This window comes from Drosophila sechellia, unplaced genomic scaffold (genome assembly GCF_004382195.2).
Source record: "Drosophila sechellia strain sech25 unplaced genomic scaffold, ASM438219v1 Y_42, whole genome shotgun sequence".
Taxonomy (NCBI): domain Eukaryota; kingdom Metazoa; phylum Arthropoda; class Insecta; order Diptera; family Drosophilidae; genus Drosophila; species Drosophila sechellia.
Genome location: NW_022611420.1, coordinates 23652 through 49704, shown reverse-complemented (window position 1 = coordinate 49704; position 26053 = coordinate 23652). Strand labels below are relative to the sequence as shown.

The following is a 26053-nucleotide window of genomic DNA, read 5'->3' as shown; positions in this document are numbered from 1 at the left end:
CTTGCAACAACAACTAAATGAAGGAGCTAGAATACATAATCGGAGGAAGCAAATTAATACCTTCGGAAGCGGACAGTTCTAGAAAGGGAGGAAAGTTTGAGAATTTTTCGCCTGCGAAGCACTGGTGGAATCGTGTTCGCGCATTGCCCTACCCTACCTTAGACCACTTTCCTTAAGAGCATGGCTCTAGTGGCCCCTTTAGTGCCCTACGTCAGGAGAGACATCAGCCGAGTCAGTATTTAGGTTTTTTTTTAGCAATTCATATTTTCAAAATCAATCAATGCTTAATAATTAATAACAATATTTATTGTAACGAACTGATTTTCTTTATTTCGCTCGCTACTGATTGCAGCGGCTAGCTCAGAGAGTTTGTGCGTTCGTCCCACCAAATTTATGATTTGTGTGATTGCCCGACCCAGGAAAAGCAATAGGTTCTGGGTATAGTCGTTTATTGTGCTATTTCTAATACAGGGAATAATTCTTCTAGAGAGTTGTGGATACCTCGCTACTTCCTGCGGCGCTCCTGGTGTACCGCCTCGCCTCCTTGGTACCGCTGGCTCCTTGACGTGGACGACGAGTCGGTCCGGTCGGGACTAGGATGTTATGGGGCACGGGTGTGTCGTCCCGGGTGAGGCAACGCTCGTCCTGGAACCACCTGTACCGACCACTGACTCCACTGTCCGCCTTGAACCCGCTACGTCGCAGTCGCCTCCTCTGGCAGAACCCCCGCCGGTCGGTCTGGGTTTAGGATGTTATGGGGTTAGGGTGTATCGTCCCGGGTGAGGCAACGCTCGTCCTGGAACCACCTGTACCGACCACTGACTCCACTGACCCTTGCGGACCCGTCGGGTTCTTTGCCTTAGCTTCCGAAGGTCCTTCCGCCGGCCGGAACGGATCTAGGATGTTATGGGGCGCGGGTGTATCGTCCCGGGTGAGGCAACGCTCGTCCTGGAACCACCTGTGCTAACCACTGACTCCAACGATCCTTATGGCACGTCGGCTCCTTGTCCTTCGCTTCCAGAATCTCCACTCGCTTGTGGCGATTCGTCCTTCTGAGTCCTTCGGGCTTCTTGCCGCCCGATGTTCGCACTGCTCCTTTTCTTCGCGTTCGCCCGCGTGTTCACACTTCCGATACCTTCGACTGATACTCCGACACTCGGCCACCTTCCGCACGCGATCTCACTGTCTCCTTCACTGTCCCGCATTCGTGCTCGCGCCTACCCTTTATAGGCCGCAGGGATCCCGCTATTTCCCTTTTTGCGCACGGCCCGCTTGGGTACAAGGTCCACGTATTGTACCGTTGATTCACGGTGCGTCCTCTTTGTGCCCGCCCCGTTACCGTTTAACCGGCCTGCCCTTGACTCGCTGGAGTCCAAGGTCCACAGCGGTACCGTTAGTTCACGGTGCGTCCTCTTTGTGCCCGCACCGTTACCGTTCGACCTCTTCGCCCTTGGCCAGCGGAGTCCAAGGTCCACTGCGGTACCGTTAACTCTCGGTCTTTCCGCTTCGCCCTTCGTCACGACTGTTGCTAGGCCGCTCCCCTACAGGAGATTTGTGGGGAGTTTTACAACTCCTCACATCTCCCCCTTCCTTCGGTGAATTTTAAAACTGTTGGTCCCGGCGGTCCTCCGCCCCGGTGTCCCTTTGTATCGGCCGCTTTCCTGTTCCTTCGTCCGGTGCCACTGACGATTCCGCTCCATCTGTTTGACATTCAAATTCTCCTGCCTTCCCCTCCCGCCCCACAATTCCTTTTGTGTTTTTTTTTTTTTTGTTACCATGCCGGTGTTGTAAAAAAACCCCGACATACGGTTTTCACTGCCGTCTGGCGTCTTTATTCGGCGACCGTCACTCTAACTTCCCCGCCCCTCCGCACCTTAAGGCGGTAGCGCTGCCCGCCCAGCTCGAACAACTTGGCCCAGTGCCCTCGTCGCTTCCGGGTTCCTTGTCGAGCCGCCTCCTCGGCCACCTGGGGCGGCCAGTCCTCCGTCGGCACCTCTCTCCACTTCTGCCCGTCCAGCGACGCCTGCCTGCAAGGGCATGGGCGGGGCGGCGGCTGCCGCGCCTCTGGGCACGACATCTGCCTCGGCAGCTTTGGTGGTGGTGGCGCCTCACCTGGCGCAGGCCAGCTCCACTCCTCCTTTTCCGGGTTTGCGTCTCCCGGGCTGCCGTGGCGGCGGCGTCAACGGCAACGGCGGCCGCGTGGGCTCCGGCTGCTCCGTGGTTGGTGCCCACAACGCCTCCTCCTCCTCTTGCAGCCGAGCCAAACGCTCCTGCCATGCGGTCTCGGCGGCGGCGACCCTCCGTGCGTCCACCATTTGCTGGAGACGCCGCAGGGTGGCGGCTCGTGCCTCCATGAACCGCCTCATCTCCACCGGGTCCTCGGTCGGCGGCGTGACTCCGAGGCGTATCCGACCCTGGCCCAGCGTAGCCCGCCGGATACTCCGGTAAGCCATCCGCGCCCTGGCCTTCCGCGTGGTCTCGTCCTCGTCCGAGGACACTTCCGGCGTGACCGTCTCGCCTCCGTCGTCTTCGCTCTCTGAGGAGAGGGTGACGACCTCGGCCGCGACCTCCTCCTCCGCCACTGGCTGGTCGTCCTCGAGGTCTATATCCGGGATTTCCTCCGGGTCCTCCACACTCCCCGGGGATGGAGATCGCGACACCAGGGGTGACGCCAGGAGCTGGAGGTAGGAATCGGAATCCCTACTCCATATCGCTCCGGGCTGTTCCCCGGCGCCGGCCTCTCCACCTTCCCGTGCGTTAATTACGTGCGCTGCCATGATGATCTAAAATTGAATAGACCAGCTCGAGCCGCGCTTCCGTTACTCCGTTCCGTTATTCCTGTACTGATAAGCCGGGCGTTCTGGAGGTTTCTGAGCCGTTCCGTTATTCCTGTACTGATAACGGAGCTTGGCTGCGTACCCTCTGCGTCTTCTCCTTATTCCGTTACTCCGTTCCGTTATTCCTGTACTGATAACGGAGCTTGGCTGCGTACCCTCTGCGTCTGCTCCTTATTCCGTTACTCCGTTCCGTTATTCCTGTACTGACAACGGAGCTTGGCCGCGTACACTCCCTGTCCCGCTCTCGCGCTCTGACGGGCGTGTGCGTGTGTGTTGCTGACTTCTACTTCGACTCGATACCTTGTATCGTCTTCCCCCCTTCCTCCCCACGATTTGACTTTCTATTTATTTTTACTTATATATATTTCCACTTATTATTTTTTTTATTATTTGTTGTTTTATATATATTTTTTTTTTAATTAATTTTTTTTTCTCTTCCTTTTTTTTTGTTTTTTTTTTTCTTAATTAAATTTTTTTTCCTCTTTTTTTTAGTTGTTGTTTTATTTTTTTTTTAAATTAATTTTTTTTTTTTATTCCCCTTTTTTTTGTTGTTGTTGTTTTATTTTTTTTTAAATTAAAATTTTTTTTTTTACTATTCCTCGAAATCTCCTGGCCCGTCGGCGTCCGCGCTTCCCGGCTTCAGATCGCTGATGTGCGCGGTCTTTTCTTTCTTAGTCGTCTTGTGTTCTAGGACGCATATAACTGGTGACGTGAATTTCTTTATCGTGTACGGCCCGTCAAATCTTGGGGCTAATTTTGCCGCGAAACCTTCGGCTGCCTTTGACAGGTGGTGCTCTTTGGCCCATACTGTTTCCCGCACCTTGGGTTTCCACGGCCGTCTTCTGAGGTTGTAGTGCCGTGCCTGATCCTGTGCCGCCTTCTCTATATTCCTCCGCACCAGTTCGAATATTTCCTTTAATTTTTCCGCATTTTCCCCCGGTGTCTGGATACACTTTCCGGTCCCGGTCGTTTTCTCGTCAAACAACGCGTTGGGCAGCCTCGGCTCCCTTCCCTGCGTTATGAACGCCGGCGAGTACCCTGTGCTCTCCGCCACACTTGTGTTGACCGCCAGTTGCAGCTCCGGCCAGTACTCGTCCCATGTCCTCTGATCGGCACCTGTGAATTGCGCGATCATTGTTTTGACGTTCCTGTTGGCTCTTTCCGTAGGGTTCTCTTGCGGGGTATATGGAGCCGTGAGCTGGTGTCGAACCCCCAGCTCCTCCAGAAACCTCCTGAACGCCCTACTCGTGAACTGTACGCCGTTGTCGGTGATCATCACTTTGGGCACTCCGAATCTGGCCACTATCCAATCTCGAACGGCCTTTCGCAGCGTCTCAGCTGTTGCCCTTCTCATAGGGACGATCTCGGTCCACTTTGAAAATCTATCCACCAGGACCAGCAGCATTGAATTCCCATGCTTCGATCGCGGCAGGGGGCCCACGAAGTCTGCGCACACGGTTGCCCATGGTTCTTCCGGCACCTGTGTTAACATCTTCCCGGCCGCCTGTAGCTGGCTGGACTTGTACTTCATGCAGCTCTCACAGTTTCGTACATACTTCCTTATGTCCCGATGCATTCCTGGCCAATGATACCGGGCTGCAATCCTGGCAATCGTCTTGCGGCTTCCCAAGTGTCCTGCAGTTGGCATGTCGTGGTTCTCGGTCATGACACGCTGCCTCTGCCCGATCGGTACACACATCTTCCATGACGCCACCTCCTCGTTGCCCGCCCGATGCGGTATGTGCCGGTATAGCTTTCCATCTTCCTCCAGATAGTCCGGAAACTTTTCTGGCTGCTGCTCCACTTTTCTCCGCATCTCCTCCAGCCATTTACATCCCTGCTGTTCTCTCGGTTGTTCGTCGTCCTCCACGCTCACTCTTCGGCTCGTCTCCTGCAGTGGTTGTCTCGAAAGCGCATCGGCGACGATGTTCAGCTGGCCCTTCCTGTACGCGATTTCGAAATCGTACTGTTGCAGCTCTAACGCCCACCTCGCAATCCTGCCGGACGGACTCTCGATGTTATTCAGCCATTTCAGAGCCATATGGTCCGTGATGACCTTGAAGCGATAACCCTCCAGGTACGGTCTCAACTTCCTGACCGCCCATACTATTGCTAAACATTCCTTTTCCGTTGCCGAGTAGTTCCTCTCCGCTGTGTTTAGCGTTCTACTGGAGTCGCCTCGCTCGCCTCTCTCGGAATGCTGTGTAAGGATCGCACCCAGCCCATAGTCGCTGGCATCCGTCTGCAACACAAACGTTTTCGTGAAGTCGGGGCACGCCAGAATCGGATCGGCAACCAGTCTGGCCTTGACGGCCTCGAATGCGGCTTGGTGGGCGTCTTCCCATTTCCATTTTGCCTGCTTCTTTAGGAGCGCATTCAATGGCTGCACCAGCGTCGCAAAATCGGGCACGAAGCGTCTGTACCACGATGCGACTCCCAAGTACTGCCTCAACTCCTTCACGTTTCCTGGCGGCCTCAGTTGCGCTATTGCCGCTACCTTCTCAGGATCCGTTCCAATACCTTGATTCGTCACGCGGTGACCCAAGTATTGTAGTTCCTTTCTAAAGAATTTGCACTTATCCGCATTCACTTTCAGTTTCGCCGCTCGTAGCCTCTTGAACACCTCCTTCAAGTTGCGCATGTGTTCCTGCAGCGTCCGTCCGTTATGCCGACAGGCTTATGGCCCACCCGAACCGACTAGCAACTATCCTAGCTGATCCCATCTCTCTCCGAAGACTGAAGAGGGTACACCCCAGCGATCTCCTTACACGGAGGATAACATAACATATTACATTTTCTTTTGTACTTTATAATTAAGATACCACTTGGTCTCATTTATCTTTATCACACATTAGGTTAAGTTCAGAGGAATTACTGAACGATTCCTTTTGAAATCTTAATAAATAGAATTAGTTACTCCAAAAAAAAAAAAGCGTCCGTCCGATGACTATGATGTCGTCCTGATATGCGAACGCGTGCGGCATCATCTCGGGCCCTATTACTTGGTCCAATGCCCGTTGAAACGTTGCCGACGCTGAGTGCAGTCCGAATGGCATCACTTTCCATTGGAACAGCCCCTTTCCCGGCACCGTAAACGCCGTATATTGCCGGCTCCCTTTTTCCAACGGAATTTGTCAGTATCCATCCTTTAGGTCTAGACTGCTTATGTACTTCGCCTCTTTTAGCTGGTCCAGGATGTAATTTATCATCGGCATCGGATACGCATCCTTCACGGACCTTGCGTTTATCTGCCGGAAATCTACGCACAGTCTCCATTGCCCTGTCTTCTTCCTCACCATCACTATCGGTGAGCGTAACGTTGGGTGTTCTGATGTAACGAACTGATTTTCTTTATTTCGCTCGCTACTGATTGCAGCGGCTAGCTCAGAGAGTTTGTGCGTTCGTCCCACCAAATTTATGGTTTGTGTGATTGCCCGACGCCGATCTCTTCGGCTGAATATCGCCGGGAAACACACGCCGGGATTATTTCGCGCACCACTATAGGCGAAGGAACGCCGTATTTTCAATATTTCGCGCGACAAAAGATTCCGTATAAACGCAAGTTAAAATTTTTCCGACGCACTTTCGCAACTTGACGCGTTGACTGTCCAGATTGAAAAGAAGGCAAACCGGAAACATTAGTCGAGGCGTAGGCCATCGGCGGAAACCACGATCAGCTGAACAACTCTTTTTCTCCGATAACCGAATTATACCAAACTTATCGGGTGCAACTAATAAGGGTTGCATGCAGACTGGTATATTCTAGCTACTTCTTGCTACATCTAGTAAGACCTCACTTTAGTGTGTCACAGCTGACCGCCCTATCGATTATTCATCGAGATTTTTCTCACCCACTGCTTCAGTCGCCTCTACAATACCCGGACTTGAGGTCCAGTGTCGTAAAGAATTTGGCCTTGCCCAAGTTGCCCAGTATCATAGAGATATCTGGCATCGGGTATTTGTCCGGGATAGTCCTTTCGTTTAGCTTACGAAAGTCTATGACTAATCGTCTATTTTGATTGCCGGCCTCGTCGGTTCCTTTTTTTATCAACCACCCATATTGGGTTGTTATAAGGAGACACCGACTTCTGAATAATACCATTTTTAAGCAGGTCTTGTATCTCGTTGTTGACGAAATCTGCTGTCCCCATGGGGTATGGGTATAATTTTGCGTAAATGGGCTCTTCGCTAGTCGTCCTTATCGTGGCCACTACCGATGTGTTATATGGCAGGGCCTCGTTGGGATCTGCGAAGGCGTTTTTTCGGCTTTTGATCATTCTCAGAAATGCCTTCTTCGCCAAAGGTGGTTCATCTGCGCAGTGCACGTTAGTGAAGTTGACGTCAATGCATTAATGGAATGAAATCTTCTCAACCTCGTTACCCCACTTGAGTTGGGCGGAAGCGAGGCAAAGTGATGCGCCGGCCTGTGTTAACAGGTCGGCCCCGATTATCCCGTCAAATACTGTAAAATCTTGTAGAATGAAAAAAGTCGCTTTTAAATTAAAAATCGAGACGAAGCATTTTTTGTTGCAGTGGTGGCGCCATGAATTGAGTGAACTTCGAAAGACTAGTGTAACTCATAGGAATCTAAAGCAAGGTTTTTCTCTCAGTTGCGAGATCAGAAAAGTTAGTTCAATTCGATGTTCGCGATCATTACAATTAAAAGTTAACAATACTAGTGGCTAAATATATTTTCAGAAAGGAACAAAGATTTCATTTAAATTTTCAATAATTTTTGTTCTGTCTTTAATCTTATTCTGGGAATTATTAATTTTATTTATTTTTTTTTTTAGTTTTCTTTATAACGAATCTTTAACAAAAAAAATTTAATTCTGTTTGAGAGAGAGCCACAAATAAATTCGGTTAGATTTTTCTCTTTCTTTTTCTCTTTATATTTCAAATGGCTGCTCTCGCCACTCCATTATTATTACTTTTTTTTATTTGCAGTGTGTATACAATATAAGATGACCTCTAGCAAAATTTATTCGGTTTACTACCGAATATTTCCAATAAGAATAAAGTTTTATCAATGAGACTCACTCAACTTTTCACTCCTCGGCGAAAGATCGATCTCCCGGCGCAGATGAGCTGAAACGAAAAGGTGTCTTTTTCCACAAACACTATAAGGAGGCATAATTTGGATTACACGACTGCGATTACACTTTTATAAAAAACTACTCGAAAATTTTTACAGGAGCACATCTCGAAAAGGAAGTCTTCTAAAAAAAAAATTTAATTAGCTTAGGTTAGATCACTTACTATATAGAAATTTTAATCGCTAATAAGAATTCAATTTAAATCCTAGAAAATTATTAAACAGTATGACCGAGTTTCCTACTCGAGTACATATTCTTATAGCTTAACGTTAATCTTAAACTACATAGGAAAAATCTTAATTTCTGCCACTTTATGTTCAAGATGGCGATCAGGCTGAATTAATACTCTCTAGTAAGGTTAGGTCTGGCTTTCAGCATTTTTTTGTAAATTTAGAAATTTTGCTCGATTTAACTTTGAATTAATGTAATTTCGGGCATTCTGGACTGCCAATCAAGCAAAAAGAAAATTTTCCATTCACTCTAACCTCACTTTAATGTCTACTTAGGCTGCATTTTTATTAGTTTAAATATCCCTCCTGGTGGCCCGGCTTAGGGCGGTCGCTGTCCTGCTGCTGCGGCTGGTCCTTCGCTCCGGCTTGCTGGAAAGGCGATCCACTCCTCGGCCTGGCGCAGATGCCGTCTCTCCTTCTGCCCGCCGGTGGCGGCTTCGTAAAATCGTGGGACCCGGTCAGTGAAGCGAACGTATTGGATGCCCAGCAAAAACCCTCCGGGCTTCAATTTCGGCTGCGATTATATTCCTGTATCAAACTACCGTCCACCAATATTCCAAAGTTCACTAACCTGCAATTTGTCCCAGTCGAAGCTAGGATTTGGCGGCAAGGCGGCCGTGGGATGGCCGTGACGAACGCCGATCTCTTCGGCTGAATATCGCCGGGAAACACACGCCGGGATTATTTCGCGCACCACTATAGGCGAAGGAACGCCGTATTTTCAATATTTCGCGCGACAAAAGATTCCGTATAAACGCAAGTTAAAATTTTTCCGACGCACTTTCGCAACTTGACGCGTTGACTGTCCAGATTGAAAAGAAGGCAAACCGGAAACATTAGTCGAGGCGTAGGCCATCGGCGGAAACCACGATCAGCTGAACAACTCTTTTTCTCCGATAACCGAATTATACCAAACTTATCGGGTGCAACTAATAAGGGTTGCATGCAGACTGGTATATTCTAGCTACTTCTTGCTACATCTAGTAAGACCTCACTTTAGTGTGTCACAGCTGACCGCCCTATCGATTATTCATCGAGATTTTTCTCACCCACTGCTTCAGTCGCCTCTACAATACCCGGACTTGAGGTCCAGTGTCGTAAAGAATTTGGCCTTGCCCAAGTTGCCCAGTATCATAGAGATATCTGGCATCGGGTATTTGTCCGGGATAGTCCTTTCGTTTAGCTTACGAAAGTCTATGACTAATCGTCTATTTTGATTGCCGGCCTCGTCGGTTCCTTTTTTTATCAACCACCCATATTGGGTTGTTATAAGGAGACACCGACTTCTGAATAATACCATTTTTAAGCAGGTCTTGTATCTCGTTGTTGACGAAATCTGCTGTCCCCATGGGGTATGGGTATAATTTTGCGTAAATGGGCTCTTCGCTAGTCGTCCTTATCGTGGCCACTACCGATGTGTTATATGGCAGGGCCTCGTTGGGATCTGCGAAGGCGTTTTTTCGGCTTTTGATCATTCTCAGAAATGCCTTCTTCGCCAAAGGTGGTTCATCTGCGCAGTGCACGTTAGTGAAGTTGACGTCAATGCATTAATGGAATGAAATCTTCTCAACCTCGTTACCCCACTTGAGTTGGGCGGAAGCGAGGCAAAGTGATGCGCCGGCCTGTGTTAACAGGTCGGCCCCGATTATCCCGTCAAATACTGTAAAATCTTGTAGAATGAAAAAAGTCGCTTTTAAATTAAAAATCGAGACGAAGCATTTTTTGTTGCAGTGGTGGCGCCATGAATTGAGTGAACTTCGAAAGACTAGTGTAACTCATAGGAATCTAAAGCAAGGTTTTTCTCTCAGTTGCGAGATCAGAAAAGTTAGTTCAATTCGATGTTCGCGATCATTACAATTAAAAGTTAACAATACTAGTGGCTAAATATATTTTCAGAAAGGAACAAAGATTTCATTTAAATTTTCAATAATTTTTGTTCTGTCTTTAATCTTATTCTGGGAATTATTAATTTTATTTATTTTTTTTTTTAGTTTTCTTTATAACGAATCTTTAACAAAAAAAATTTAATTCTGTTTGAGAGAGAGCCACAAATAAATTCGGTTAGATTTTTCTCTTTCTTTTTCTCTTTATATTTCAAATGGCTGCTCTCGCCACTCCATTATTATTACTTTTTTTTATTTGCAGTGTGTATACAATATAAGATGACCTCTAGCAAAATTTATTCGGTTTACTACCGAATATTTCCAATAAGAATAAAGTTTTATCAATGAGACTCACTCAACTTTTCACTCCTCGGCGAAAGATCGATCTCCCGGCGCAGATGAGCTGAAACGAAAAGGTGGCTTTTTCCACAAACACTATAAGGAGGCATAATTTGGATTACACGACTGCGATTACACTTTTATAAAACACTACTCGAAAATTTTTACAGGAGCACATCTCGAAAAGGAAGTCTTCTAAAAAAAAAATTTAATTAGCTTAGGTTAGATCACTTACTATATAGAAATTTTAATCGCTAATAAGAATTCAATTTAAATCCTACAAAATTATTAAACAGTATGACCGAGTTTCCTACTCGAGTACATATTCTTATAGCTTAACGTTAATCTTAAACTACATAGGAAAAATCTTAATTTCTGCCACTTTATGTTCAAGATGGCGATCAGGCTGAATTAATACTCTCTAGTAAGGTTAGGTCTGGCTTTCAGCATTTTTTTGTAAATTTAGAAATTTTGCTCGATTTAACTTTGAATTAATGTAATTTCGGGCATTCTGGACTGCCAATCAAGCAAAAAGAAAATTTTCCATTCACTCTAACCTCACTTTAATGTCTACTTAGGCTGCATTTTTATTAGTTTAAATATCCCTCCTGGTGGCCCCGGCTTAGGGCGGTCGCTGTCCTGCTGCTGCGGCTGGTCCTTCGCTCCGGCTTGCTGGAAAGGCGATCCACTCCTCGGCCTGGCGCAGATGCCGTCTCTCCTTCTGCCCGCCGGTGGCGGCTTCGTAAAATCGTGGGACCCGGTCAGTGAAGCGAACGTATTGGATGCTCGGCGGAAACCACGATCAGCTGAACAACTCTTTTTCTCCGATAACCGAATTATACCAAACTTATCGGGTGCAACTAATAAGGGTTGCATCCAGACTGGTATATTCTAGCTACTTCTTGCTACATCTAGTAAGACCTCACTTTAGTGTGTCACAGCTGACCGCCCTATCGATTATTCATCGAGATTTTTCTCACCCACTGCTTCAGTCGCCTCTACAATACCCGGACTTGAGGTCCAGTGTCGTAAAGAATTTGGCCTTGCCCAAGTTGCCCAGTATCATAGAGATATCTGGCATCGGGTATTTGTCCGGGATAGTCCTTTCGTTTAGCTTACGAAAGTCTATGACTAATCGTCTATTTTGATTGCCGGCCTCGTCGGTTCCTTTTTTTATCAACCACCCATATTGGGTTGTTATAAGGAGACACCGACTTCTGAATAATACCATTTTTAAGCAGGTCTTGTATCTCGTTGTTGACGAAATCTGCTGTCCCCATGGGGTATGGGTATAATTTTGCGTAAATGGGCTCTTCGCTAGTCGTCCTTATCGTGGCCACTACCGATGTGTTATATGGCAGGGCCTCGTTGGGATCTGCGAAGGCGTTTTTTCGGCTTTTGATCATTCTCAGAAATGCCTTCTTCGCCAAAGGTGGTTCATCTGCGCAGTGCACGTTAGTGAAGTTGACGTCAATGCATTAATGGAATGAAATCTTCTCAACCTCGTTACCCCACTTGAGTTGGGCGGAAGCGAGGCAAAGTGATGCGCCGGCCTGTGTTAACAGGTCGGCCCCGATTATCCCGTCAAATACTGTAAAATCTTGTAGAATGAAAAAAGTCGCTTTTAAATTAAAAATCGAGACGAAGCATTTTTTGTTGCAGTGGTGGCGCCATGAATTGAGTGAACTTCGAAAGGAAAGTACACCGGGAGGATACCTTTAGCTCTTGCGAGGTCGGAAGAAATTTTTTGACGCGCCGGTGTCTAGAAGGAAATTCATTGGTACCCCTGCTACTCTTCGTCTGATGACGGGTAAAAGTCCTTTTTTATACAGTGGTGGCGCGATGAATTGAGTGAACTTCGAAAGGATTGTCCTCCGGGCGGTTACCCTTTAGCTATTTGCGAGGTCGGATGAAATTTTTTCACGCGCCGGTGTCTAGAAGGAAATTCACTCTTCGTCTGATGACGGGTAACAGGGATTTTCCCCTAAAAAATTGACGTAGTCAGAATCATTACTCGTCATCGTCGTCTATTTTCGATTCCGCTTTGGAGGCGGCGGAGACATATGCTTTTGTCTTTTCTTCCGCATTCTGCGAAATGAAGTTAATTCTTTGCTGTTTCCTCACGGCGCCTGTGCGCTCAGAGGTGGCTGGTCTTCTATTCTGGTACCCATTCTCCTGGGGCGGCTGCAGAAATTTATAAGATGAGGGATCGACCTCCATAGGCTCTGGTGTGCGGTTGTTTTTGTAATTTTTGACATTTTGCTGCCTATTGAAATACGGATTTTTGGTATTATTAGGTTGTGGGTCATGGTGGTCGTACTTGTCAAGTTGACGACCCTGCGCTTTTGCAGTAGGTTGGCGAATTTCGTCTTACTGACTTTTTGCAAAACTACTTTCGTGGTTAGATTCCACTTGCGCTAAAGCCAGAGCTGACGGCATGTCTTTCGGCTTTGCCACGAAAAGCACGTCAGTGAGGTTGCGCTTAAGTCCCGAGATGAAAATACGCAATGCGTCCTCTGGGAATTTTTCGCACAATATTTTTGCCGTTTAGCTAACATGCTTTTTATTAAATATTTCGAGAAATGAGAAGACTATATGTAGTGATTTCTAACGATATGTTTTATTTTTTTTAGCGGAGTTTGTCATCGATAAATAGGTTGCGAAAGTGAAAACATAATTGCCAATCGAACAAAACGCTTAACCAAATGTGGAAGAGCGGTAGTAAACGATAGATAGAGCACCTATATTTATACCTACTTATTTCACTCAATGTAATCAAAGGCAAAATAAATTGTGCGGAACAGAACTCATTCAGTCTCCCTACTTTAACCAGCAAAGTGAAAAACGATCCATCTTAGCGTCAATACAAAGCGCAATATAAAATCGACAATTTTGCGATTTGAAAGACAATGAATCAACTATGTCTAGATGCCGTCTCCATCTCTCTATTTTCTCCCGCAGTAACGCATATATATACAGCCATCTTCTGCGCATCTATGAATGGCGGCATCGTGGCACGGCGACTTCCGATGCCACAATCTGGCCACAATAGCTTTCTTATATAGCTAAGAAAGCTATATAAAATAAGACAGGCAGGCCCAGCAGGGCTATATGCATAGAAATCTGGCAGTTTTAATACGCACCAACAATGACCCTCAGCTCCTTCGGAAGCACCATATACATGACAAAGCACGTCAATAGTCCAAAAAAAGCCTCCACTTCCACTTTCTGACGACCATCAATGCCAATGCAACTCCAATGGAATCAGTCGTAAATTTCAAAACGGCAAAAACTACAAACTCCTGTAATGGTCTCCAGTCAACCGGTGCTTCCGTCCTTCTGGCGGGGGCACCTTAAAATTTAATAAAAAATCAAAGTCTGAATTTAAATGTTTATTATACATTTTATGCAATTTCTAAATGTAAACAAACCTTGCCATACAATAATGTTACCAGACCTCGCCACTGTAAAAATATCTGCAAATACATAACTTTAAATTCTTACCACACTAAATAACTTGTCCAACTCATATACTCACCTCCGTCATGTTACTTCCACCAGAAAAGTAAAAAAACACCCGTAAAGTTAACTTGTACCTATATATATGTCATAATTTATACTAAGGTAAATAAATAGTGGATGCAAAACAGAATATGAGTTAAAATATCTTATTGAAGTATATGGCAAAAATAAGAAAGAAGGAAATAAAGCATTTAAGTCAATTTATTATTGCAATCCATCCAAATGCAAACATAAAACAGATCGTTCCGCATAAACAAATTATATCTATATATCTATCTTATATCTATACATAATCTTCGGCTATCAGCTCATCCCTTACATCGTGTGGTAAGGATGTCATAGCATCGGTCATCATTTCTACAAAGAAGTTTATTTCTAAAATTTTCGACCGATGTCGTTCCACTTCATTACTAAAAAAAAAGAACAAATAAATAATGAACACACAAGATAGTTATGTGCATTATAAAAGTTTATATTGCTGCTACCCGGAAAATTTAGAGATCTACAGAACCTGTTCGAATTCAATAATTATATAATGACTTACGAAGCCACCCAGAAAAGTTCTTTAAGTATGCGCGACTTTTGATTATATTTTGAATAATATTAGTAGTCGTTTGACGAGAAATTGGACAAATTTTTTAAACACCGTAATGCCTTGTCAAAAATTAAATTAAAGAACAGAATACAACAAGACAACCGTATGCTCTGAGCAAGTTGAAGCTATAAAGAAGGTTGCAAACTGTTCTCACTCTTTGCTCTTACTTTATCGTTTGAGCTCGCAACTCGCTTTATCGCTCGTTCTCGCCCAATATTATCGCTTCGCTTCTCGATCGCATTCTGTCGTTTGTTTAATTGGAATTGCCTATTAATTTAGTGATCACCTTAATAGGATAGTGCAATGACACAGCTATGAAAAGAAGCCGTTAGCAAGAAGGAGTAATAAAACAAAAAAGAAAAAGAATGCTATAGTTGAGTTTCTCGGTTATTAGATAACCATTACTTATCTAGTGGAAGTGCACAATTTCTGGCATATAGTTATTGGGGAAAAAATATGAAAACAGTTTTTTGGAAACTGATACAAATTTAAAAGACTAATAAAAAAAGGAACAAATTTCAAAACATTTTTTCAAAAATGTGGGCGTGGCAGTTTTGATCGGTTATTGGGTGTGGCAACGTTTAGAAACAAACTAGCGCTGCGTCTATTACTCTGGAATCTGTTATCTAATCTCAACCCTCTAGCTTTAATAGTTTCTGAAATCGAGGCGTTCATAAGGACACACAGGCAAAATGGCAAAATCAAATACAAATACAGATCAAATACAGATAATAATATACATATTTTATACGTCCGGAAAACCAATGAATATGGTATACTCTTTTACTGTACGAGTAACGGGTACAGGAGTAGGAGTAGCATGACAGCTTTAATTAGTGAGCGTGGCAACAACTGGCGGAGATCACCTTTTGAAAAGTCGAGATATGTCGATATATACATGTTTATATGTTTAGCTAGTTTAGTTAGATATTTCGAGAAATGAAAATACGATTTATATGTAACGGTAATGTTTTATTTCTTTTAGCGAAGTTTGTCATTGATCCACGCCTAAATAGGTTACGAAAGCGAGTGAGGGGCTTAATAGCAAAGCGATCAGAACGCTGCGCCAAAGGTGGAAGCGCGAGAATAAACTATAGAAATCACAAGAGGGGGGAACTTAGATAACGAATGATGCTCGCACAGATGAGGTGACGTAGACCGTACCGTATTTGGGTCTCCAAAGTTGGCAACAATAAACAAATGAATTGAGGATATCACAGCCGCCAGACCCCAAAATATATATGTTAGAGAGCATTGCAATCACGGAAGAGAACCAGGGTCCGAGAGCAAGAACGTGAAAGCAGTAAAAGTAGACTAACAGAATGAAAGCAGAGTAGCAGGAATAGCGACAACAGGAGAAGCACCATACAAGAACAGCAGGAAGAGCGACAGCAGGAGAAACCACAGATTCTAGAGACAAAGACGCAAGTTTGTTGTTGTTGTTTGTTGTTGTAGCGTGCCCACTCTAACGCCTACAATCCGCACAAAACTGCAACGCCCATTTATTTTTCATGTTCACAATATTATCGATCGAATTTTGACAGACATGGGTGTTTTCATCGAGCTCCGTATAAAATACCTTGACTTAGTGAAGTAAATAGTTAATAACATAAAATAAATAAATATTTCGAAAGCGAAAGAGACGCTATTGGCAATGTTAAATTGCTATTCTACAAAATTTTCTGTGTGTGGAATAATAAAAAAAATAGACACCGATCAAATCGATTGTTCTAAATTATCAAAAATAGCAAGACGAGCGCCGACTCTCTTTGCAGCGGAAGCATACACACTTCACCGTCGTGTCTGACGCACGCGTGTGCCAATTCATCCACCCGGTCAATGACCTAGCACCTGCAGAATGCAAACGATAGCGGTCTTGCTCACCAATGCTTGTGACTGAACGAAGTGAACCCGAACGAACTGAGGGCGTCTCTCTTACGCTCTCCCCATTCCAAACGGTCTCAAGTTCTGCAACTGCAACTGCACCTATAGCAACAACAACTGCAACAACATCAACAATAATTCTATGCTCAATACCGAGAGCGGTGTACAATTTCGCTGTACCAACAACAACGAAAGCAAGAGCACTCACACTGTCTCTTGAAGCGAAAGCGGAAAAGAACCAAAACAAAACAAAAAACTTGGTCAAACAGGGCTGGATCGCTACATCCAAATAAAGCGAAAGCTAAGCCCACAACACAAGTAGGCTGGTAATCAGCGGAAAATAAATCGCGCCAACGCCTTCAATGAGTCAAGTTCAAATAGGTTTGCACTATTGGATGACTGCGAAGTGCAGGAGCAGAAGACCAGGATATAAATTTTACTTTACGAATCTCCCGGATGGCAAGGCCCATTGATGCACAGGCATACTAATACGATTGCACCACTTCCTTGGTAATTGGCAAGAAGACTGCTTACAATGTACCTCTATAAACCTCCAATGCCATAATGGTGCACTCACAATCAACGCTCATCAAACCGCAACACAAACTTAACTATGTTTCCCCGGGAGCGCCTACATACTGGCCAGCAGATCCCATGAAGCTTCCAGATTTGATTGACTTTCCCATCACAAAAAGGATATTCCAATCAATGATTACAGCTGAGGCACTTCCAGAACTCTCATCTGATCACTGTCCGGTGCTCTTTCATCTTTTGCACCAACTACAACACATCGAGCGACCGTGTAGGCTTACAAGCAATAGGACCATAGGAAATATGTTTGTTCCCATACCGGCTTTTCTAGCACGACATTGATCAGTTTGCTGGTGATATAGAATCAATACTTGTCGCAGCAGCAAAAGCGTCAACTCCACAAAACGCAACCATGTATACAGTATAAAGTTTAACAAGACAAGTAGAGATATTAAACCGCTTGTGCTTGAAAAACAACGACATCGAAGGGAGTTGCAGGAGCACAGATCACCTGGCGCAAAGAGTAAATTAAAAGCAACTTCTCGCAGACTTACCAAATCCCTTAAGAAAGAAGAAGCGGATGCACAACTAAGGTACCTCTCCGTAACTCTACCGGAAACTAGTCTCGCAGTGACACGGGCAGAGCAAGAGTCTTCGCTAATCATCTTAAAATAGTATTTCAAACAAATCCAGCTAGTAACTCATTTATTCTCCCGCCTTTAACAGCATTTGACTTAGCACCACAAGATCCTGTAGAATTTCGACCAAGCGAGATAACGAAAGTCATTAAAGAGCAACTGAAGACTGGGAAATAAAAATTAGTAAAGTACCTAAAGATGTTATTGAATTACCAGTACCAGAAGAAACAAATATGTACAACAATAGTAAAACAGTTAGCGATAGTGTTAGTCAAGGTAGTAGTAAAAGGTACTAGTAGTACCTAGTAGTAGTAAAAGGTACTACAAGGTAGTATGAAATGCCAATTTATTGAGTTGGTAGAAAACTGTTATGTTAATAAAGAAAGACCGAATGAACCGGAGATTCGGTGTGAAATACAATTAAGATTAAATGACCCGAAACCGTTTAGTTGTTCTCCTAGAAGATTAGCATATACTGAAAAAGAAAAGCTGCAGATTATCTTAGATGAGTATCTAAAAAACGGAATTATTAAACCGAGTGATTCAGAGTATGCATCTCCGATAGTGTTAGTGAAAAAGAAAACAGGAGACCTAAGATTATGTGTTGATTACAGAAAACTTAACAAAACAATGGTCAAAGATAATTATCCTTTACCATTAATTGATGATTTGTTGGATAGATTAGTAAATAAAACGATATTCTCGAAGTTAGATCTTAAACATGGCTACTTTCATGTTTTTGTTAATAAAGAATCGATGAAATATACATCTTTTATGACGCCTTTAGGACAGTTTGAATTTTTAAGGATGCCAATGAGGCTGAAAAATGCACCGGCGGTCTTTCAGAGATTTATTAATAGAATTTTCGAGGATATGATAAGGCAGGATAAAGTTATTATATATATAGCTAGCAAAGGAATTAAGGAACACATGGAAGTACTTAGTGTGGACGCCGAAAAATGAATATATGTACTCCATCCTTTAAATAATTTCGCAATGCCTTTATTCAACTTTTCCCTTTAAGCACACGCCACCAAATGCCGCGTCTCGCGTATATTCCTCTTTACTTATGCTCTCTGAAGTGTGTATGCGTTTGTGAGTGAGCTAGGTATACATTCTTATCTCTTAATGCTAGCTTATAAGAGCGAGATAACAATAATATTCTTATTCCTAACGGGGATATGATCGTATGTTTCTCTTTGCCACTATGGGCTTCATACCTAAGACTATGCTACTACATGGTACAGTGGGCCTTATGAGTGTTCATCCTACCACAACTCGGCCGTCCTGACTAGCTGATCCCCTGATCATGGTTTACATTGATTGCATATATTTATACATATGTACATACTATATTAATCTGTTATTACATTATTATTGTTTAATTGTGTCTTCGTTTATTTTTCTGGTTGCCTATCCAATGCTTAATATTTTGGATGCTCCAGACACCTTGGTATGGGTTACGAGATATGTGAAAACCTTCTACGTCTTTTAACAAGAATCTGTCGTTTCTTAATACTTTAGATATCACATATGGACCTTTACACTTTGGAATCAATTTTCTAGAGATGCCTGCTGTACTGTCGAAATTTTTAACCATCACATAATCTCCTTTTTTGTATTCTGATGGCTGTCTGGCGGTCTTGTGATAATGTGTTTTATTATACGCTTGAGCCTTTTTTTGATTATTTTCAACTTCATTTCTAATTTTTACCAAATCCCTATCTTCTTCAGTATTTTCTAATTCCTCTGGTTTTTCTTTTAATTCGTCTACTATTTTTCCTCTTTGCTCGAAACCAAAAGAACTCTGCTTGGAGTTTGTTTGATGCTGCGGTGCTGTGTATTATTTAAGACGTGCTCAACTTTATCTATTACTGTGTCCCAATATATGCCTTTCTCTGGTTGTACCAGTTTCGCTATCATTGGACCTAGGCTTCTATTGACTCTTTCAACATGTCCGTTTGCTTGGGGTGAACCAGTCGCAATCTTCATGTGCTTAACATCGAACTCTAACATAAAGTCATCAAATTCCTTGGATGTAAAAAAACAACAACCCTATCTGAAATTATGCGTTTAGGCTTGCTGTATGCTCTAAAATAGTCCTTCAGAGCTGTAATGACTTCCTTTGTATTACTGGTCTTTGTGGCGTATAAACGTACGAACTTCGTAAAACCATCGATGACAACAAAAATATGTTTTTTGGATCTGCCTGAGTCGACTGGGCCGTAATGATCGATATGTACTAGTTCAAACGGTTTGCTGCCCTTCGGAATGCAGTGCAGAAATCCTTCCTTGCCTGTCTTAGGGGAGAACGCAACACATTTTAAACAATTTTCTATATGGCTCAAACATTTGACTTTGCCTTTGGGAAACCAATAAGATTTAGAAATAACATCTAACATTTTGTCTCTACCTATGTGTCCGATCTCATTGTGATATTTATATAGAATATGATCTTCCATGTCTGTGGGAACATAAAATAAAAGTCTGCCGTCGTTACATTTTCTATAAATTATTCCGTTTCTCATTTCTAACAACTTATGTTCATTTTTTTCCAGCAGTTTCTTGATTTCTTGAACTTTTTGATCCTTGCCTTGGCAGATTACTAAATTGTCTTCAAACGTATTTGATTCCACTATCAAAATATTCGTGCATCTACTAAGAGCATCAACATGCTGCATCCTTTTACCCTCTCTATGTATGAGCTCATAATCGTAGTTCTTGAGCTCTAACGCCATCTAGCTATTCGCGGATTAAGTTCAATCTTGTTAAGCGTCAAAGTAAGAGAATTACAATCAGTTATAATTTTAAAGCGTTTTCCATACAAATATATTCTAAATCTTCGCAGTGCGTGAATAATTGCCATTGTTTCCAATTCGAAACTGTGATATTTTGCCTCAGCGACTGTTGTTCGCATTGAAAAATAAAATATTGGGTGTAATTTTCCATCCTCTTTTTTTGACATAACACCGCACCGAAACCAAGAGCACTTGCATCACAGTGCAGTTCTATTTCGTCTTTGAAATTATAAATTGCTAAGACCGGTGCCTGCACCAGCTTTTCCTTAAGAGTTCAGAAACAGCTCATTTCCTTTTCTCCAAATTTAAATTTTTCATCTTTTCTCAAAAGGTCATATAAAGGTTTCGCTAATGTTGAAAAATCTTTTATATCTCTACGGAAGTATGAACATAAGCCCAGAAAACTTTGAACGGCTTGTATTTTGTCTGGAACTGGAAAATGCTGTATGGCATCTATTCCTTTGTCATCAGCCCTAATGCCTTCACCATTTATAATTAATCCTAAATATTTAATACTTGTCTGGAGGAACTCACATTTATCCATTCGTAATTCCAATTTATTTTGAGCTAATCTGATAAATACTTCCTTTAAGGTTTCTAAATGCTCCTCCGAGTTCTTGCTAGCAATCATGATGTCGTCCATGTATACAATTACTTTGTTATCCCTTATAAGATCCTCGAAAATTTTGTTTACAAACCTTTGGAACACTCCCGATGCAGTTTTTAGGCCCATTGGCATTCTGAGAAATTCGAATTGCCCTAACGGTGTAACAAATGAGGTGTATTTAACTCATTCCTTATTAACGAATAAATGAAAATAACCGTTTTTTAAATCAAGCTTCGAAAAAACTTTTTATTGACTAGCTTGTCTAAAAACTCATCGATAAGCGGTATCGGATAATTGTCTTTAATTAAAACTTTGTTCAGTTTTCTAAAGTCTATACATAGCCGTATGTCTCCTGTTTTCTTTTTGACTAAAACAATTGGTGAAGCATATTCTGATTCACTAGGTTGAATAATTCCCTCTTTTAAATAGTCATCTAATAGTTTTTGTAATTTTTCTTTTTCTGAGTAGGCAAGTCTTCTTGGGGCGCAGCTAAATGGTTTTGACGTTTCTAAACAAAGTTTTATTTCGCATTTCACTAAAGGCTCGGTAGGCTTATTAACGCTTAAGTAGTTGCGTTTAATAATCTCCTTTAACAGACTGTTTAAGGCTTGGTTATTGTTTTCGCCGCATATGAAGTTCATTTGCTCATCCTCTAAGTGATAAATGCTACAAATCTCTCTAACAGCTTCTTCATAACTGGGCACAACCGCAGCATAAAGTCCGGAATCCGTCGTGAAGTTGGCTAAAGGCATAACTGTTTCGATGACCGTTTTGCTACCTGCTTCGTTAACAGTTTGACTAACTATACTACTCGCTTCGTTGGCTGTTTTACTAACTGTCTTATTAACTGTTTCATTATCCATTTGACTAACTGTTTCATCAACCTCTTCGTTAACTGTCTCACTAACTGTTTTGCTAACTGTCTCACTAACTGTTTCACTAACTGTTTCACTAACTGTTTCGCTAACTGTCTCACTAACTGTTTCACTAACTGTTTCACTAACAATATAACTGACTGTTTTACTATTTGCTTTTCTATATCTTTTACTATCGACTGGGTTGACCGTTATCCTTCCCAAGGCGTCTGGATCCAGTTTCAACTGGCACGCTTCCATGAAATTTCGTCCAAGAACTACATTATGACTCATAGACTCGTCTGGGACCACGTACAAATAAAAATAACATTTAACTTTTTCTTTTATAATGTAACATAAGATTTTTCCATGTATTGTCAGTTGGCTTTTATTCAGCCCGAAATAGGTTTCTGAAGCGGATTCTAAATTAATTTCCTTGGATACATTGCTTAACTTTGTAAATGATATTGGACTTCCTGTGTCTATGAGGCATTCTGTAGTTAATGGGATTTTATAGCTATTGTAAAAAAAAATCTTGACAAGTCATAATTACATAATTGTTGATATTGGCGCTCTTGCGCTCCGGGCATTGTCCGACGAAGTGTCCAAATGCCCCACAGGCATAGCAGGATCCGGGCTCCCTCTTTGGCTTGAGACACTCCCTGGCGAAGTGCCCTTTGGAGTTGCAATTGGCACAACGTAAGTCCTTATTGGCTGCACCTCCTCCAGTAAGGCGCTTTGATGAACTGCTCCCTGTTTTGTGCTTCGGCAGACGGACTTCCGAGAAAGCCCGCAGAATTTGCATCGGCTCGGAGAAACACTGTATGCGCGCCTGGTCGCGCAACGCTGGCGCTGGGATTCCTTCAATGATGTTTTCCAGGAGCTCCTCTAGATCGATGTTGATGTCGTTGGCCAGCATCACCTTGTCCTCGTAAACAGCAAATTTCTCATCCGGATGCCATTCGCGTTTTTGAAATGCGTTCCTCAGTTCCCCTTTTGACATCTTGACCTCGAATGTAAAGATTAACTGTTCGCACAGCTGGTCGGTCGATTCTAGGATGCGTTTGGCACTTGCGTGCAGCCAGCGCTGTGCGTTTCCTTTTAGTTTGGCAATTAGCAGCATGTGCATGCAAGTTATCCAACCCATGAACATAGCTCCCTTCCACAGTTTATAAACAAATTTCAATTCTCAAATCTCGTCGGCATTTCCTTTGTCTTTGTTTTTGTCATTGCCCTTGCCAGCACTCAGCTACCCGCTAACATAAGCAACCCAAACTTAACGTAAACACAGCTTCCGCTTGGAGACCAAATCACGGCCGACTTATTGCGTATCAATCAAAAACTGCATCGATCAGCATAATTGAATTTCACAATGCAGTGGAAAATTTCCAGCATAAAGCTTTTATCGAAAGTTCGGTAATTTTCCGAAAGAAAAGCTTCTGGCCGAGGTTGATTGGATCAGGACTTAGAATTTGAAGATCAGTCTGAAAGAGTCGGGAGTCTGAATCGGGACGAGATCGTCAACAGCTCGAAGCTAAATATAAGCTACCAATAAAGTGTCTCGTAATAGTATAAGTGAAAAAGTTTATCACCAAATAAATGTTAAATAATAAAAAATAAAATTTATTTTTTTAAATAAATAAAAAGTAACAATTTTAATTGGCGCACAACGTGGGGCGGCGTATTCAAAAGTTCTAAATAAATATTAACGATTATAAGTTAAAAATAAAACGGAACTCGCGCACAACAATACAACGACACCTAACTAATGTGAAAGTGATCGTGAAAAAACTTAATTGGAAATCAATAAATGCAATAATCCAATTAAGAATTTAACATTAAAAGGTGGACTGAATACTTAATACAAATTACAAGATCATAATAATAATAAACATAACATAAACATAACATAATAATAAAAATTCAGAACTCAACACGAACCCAAAGAAATTCTAACAAATTTAAAAAAAAGGCTATATAAAAAATTGAAGGAAGACCCCAATAAATTATAATCAAGACGACCCAATCGAAGGAAGACTCCAACAAAAAATTATTAAGACCAACCAATTGAAGGAAGACCCCTACCCTCCACCAACTACGCTGAAGGAAGAACTCCCACGGAAAGTATCGTGAGCGGATAGAAACAACACTAAGTCTTTAAATAAAATTCAAAAAAATTAAGATTAAGACACAGAGAATACTACATTAAAATTAAATATTACAGTATCAATTTAATTGAAACAATCTGGAAGATTTGATAAATAGTTTTGATAATTTAAATTTAACAATGGCAACCGGAGGTTCAGTATCAACTCTTTCTGCGGGCGGGATATCCAGCGCCAGCAATCTGACAGTGGAATTAATAAACAGATTAATAAATGTACAGTTGAGTGAAGTAACCAGAAAACTTGAAGGGTTAGAAGAGCAGTTAACCGCTAACAAAAATGAGGTAGAAGACTATAAGATCCAAACAATTGACCGAACCATAAAATGCGAAACTACATTAGAGGTAATTAAATCCTTACCAAAGTTCACAGGTGAAATAACCCAATATGTAGGCTGGAGAGAAGCGGCGGAAACCGCAATGAGTCTATATAAAATTGAAAGTGAACAATATTTTATCGCTTTAACAATTTTACGTAATAAAATCATGGGAGCAGCACACGATGCTCTAACCAACCATGGTACCGTTTTAAACTTTCAAGCAATTCTTTCTAGATTGGATTTTATCTATAACGATAAAAGACCAATCCATATACTCGAATCAGAATTAAGCATCTTAAGACAGGGACGCATGACCATTACCGAATTCTACAACGAAGTAAATAAGAAAATGACGTTACTTATAAATAAAACTATAATGACTTATGGAAAGGACAGCCTTATAACCAAGGAAACAAATAAAACAATTAGGAGCAACGCTCTAAGAATTTTTATTTCTGGATTAAACGGTTCAATCTCAGAAACACTCTTCTTTCTTAACCCACCAGACTTGCCAAACGCTTTGGCAAAGTGTCAGGAATTAGAGTCTAACAACTTTAGAGCTCAATTTGCAAATAGGTATAATGGATTTAGGAGTGAAAACAAAAATCAAGGAAACAACCTTAGATTTGCTTCTAGAAAGATTAATAATACACCAAATAGGGCAAATAATAATTGGTCGCAAAACGGGTACTTCGGAGCGAATAACAATTGGAATTTTAATAATAATTCCAAAGTTCAACCACCACCAGAACCTATGGAAGTAGACGGCTCCATAAGGGTTCAAAATCGTCCGTTTAAAAATTATAATCATCCAAGGAATAATACCAACCAGTGGAATTATAATAATAACCGACACAATTTTAATAATAAATTCCAAAGAAATAATTATAATCAATACCCAGCGCAAAAACATAACACAAGCGCAGGACATGTAAATCAGTCCGAAACACACCCCCCGATAAAACGGGAATCAACGGGAACAGTCAACCAGCCAGCTCAAAAAACAATGAGAATAAATAATATCAACGAGAGCCATTTTTTAGATCAGCACCTTACAGAGGAATGCCCCATATAACAAGGGTAGACAGAAAAACTAAAAGACAATTCAAAATATTAATAGACACAGGAGCCACCGCGTGCTATATAAAAAAGGGTATTTATGAGAATAAAAGGGAATTATCAATACACAAAAGATTATCTACAGTTCATGGATATTCAATCATAAAATATTATCATTTGATAAATATATTTGGGGAACAACATTTATTCTATGAAATTGAGGGTTTAGAATCTGATCTATTAATTGGATTCAATTTGTTAAGAAAGATTGGAGCTAAATTAGATATCGAGAAAGGAATCATGGAGTATAAGGGAAATAAAGAGAAACTCCAATATTTTGACGAGGATAAAAACGATTTGTGTTTAATTGAGGAAAAAATATTCTTCCATTAAAAGAATATATAATTAAAAAATATTTAGATGAGCAAAAGATTTATAAAACCGAAACGGTAAATGCTGAAGGCAGTTTATATAGCTTGGGATCAATGAATCCTGAGCACGCCAGCGTAGATTTATCCGCTAATAAACAATATATCAGTTTGGGATTGAAAAATCCTGAACAAGCCGACGATGTTAATTCCGTCAGTCTTAAATCAAATAGCTTGGAATCCACAAATACCGAGCACGCAGTCGTTGAGTTTTCCGACAAAGAAAAAATTCATAACCTGAATATAATTTCAAATCAAATAAAAGAAT

At 42.1% G+C, this 26053-nt stretch overlaps 1 protein-coding gene across 2 annotated transcripts in view; it reads right to left on the bottom strand.

Moving 5' to 3' along the window:
- The window catches only part of LOC116803488 (cold shock protein 1-like), a 59746-nt gene extending 37006 nt beyond the window's left edge, over nt 1-22740 (bottom strand). The window contains exons 1-2 of one of the 2 annotated variants that reach the window (XM_032727183.1): nt 22368-22740; nt 22003-22308 (exon numbers count right to left, since the gene is read on the bottom strand). In XM_032727183.1, the coding sequence (XP_032583074.1) occupies nt 22297-22308; nt 22368-22733 (378 nt within the window). In that variant the 5' untranslated portion in view covers nt 22734-22740 and the 3' untranslated portion in view covers nt 22003-22296. Of the gene's footprint in view, nt 1-22002; nt 22309-22367 lie in introns of those variants that run through there. The other variant, XM_032727182.1, reaches the window with a different exon arrangement.
- Nucleotides 22741-26053: the final 3313 nt, after the last annotated feature.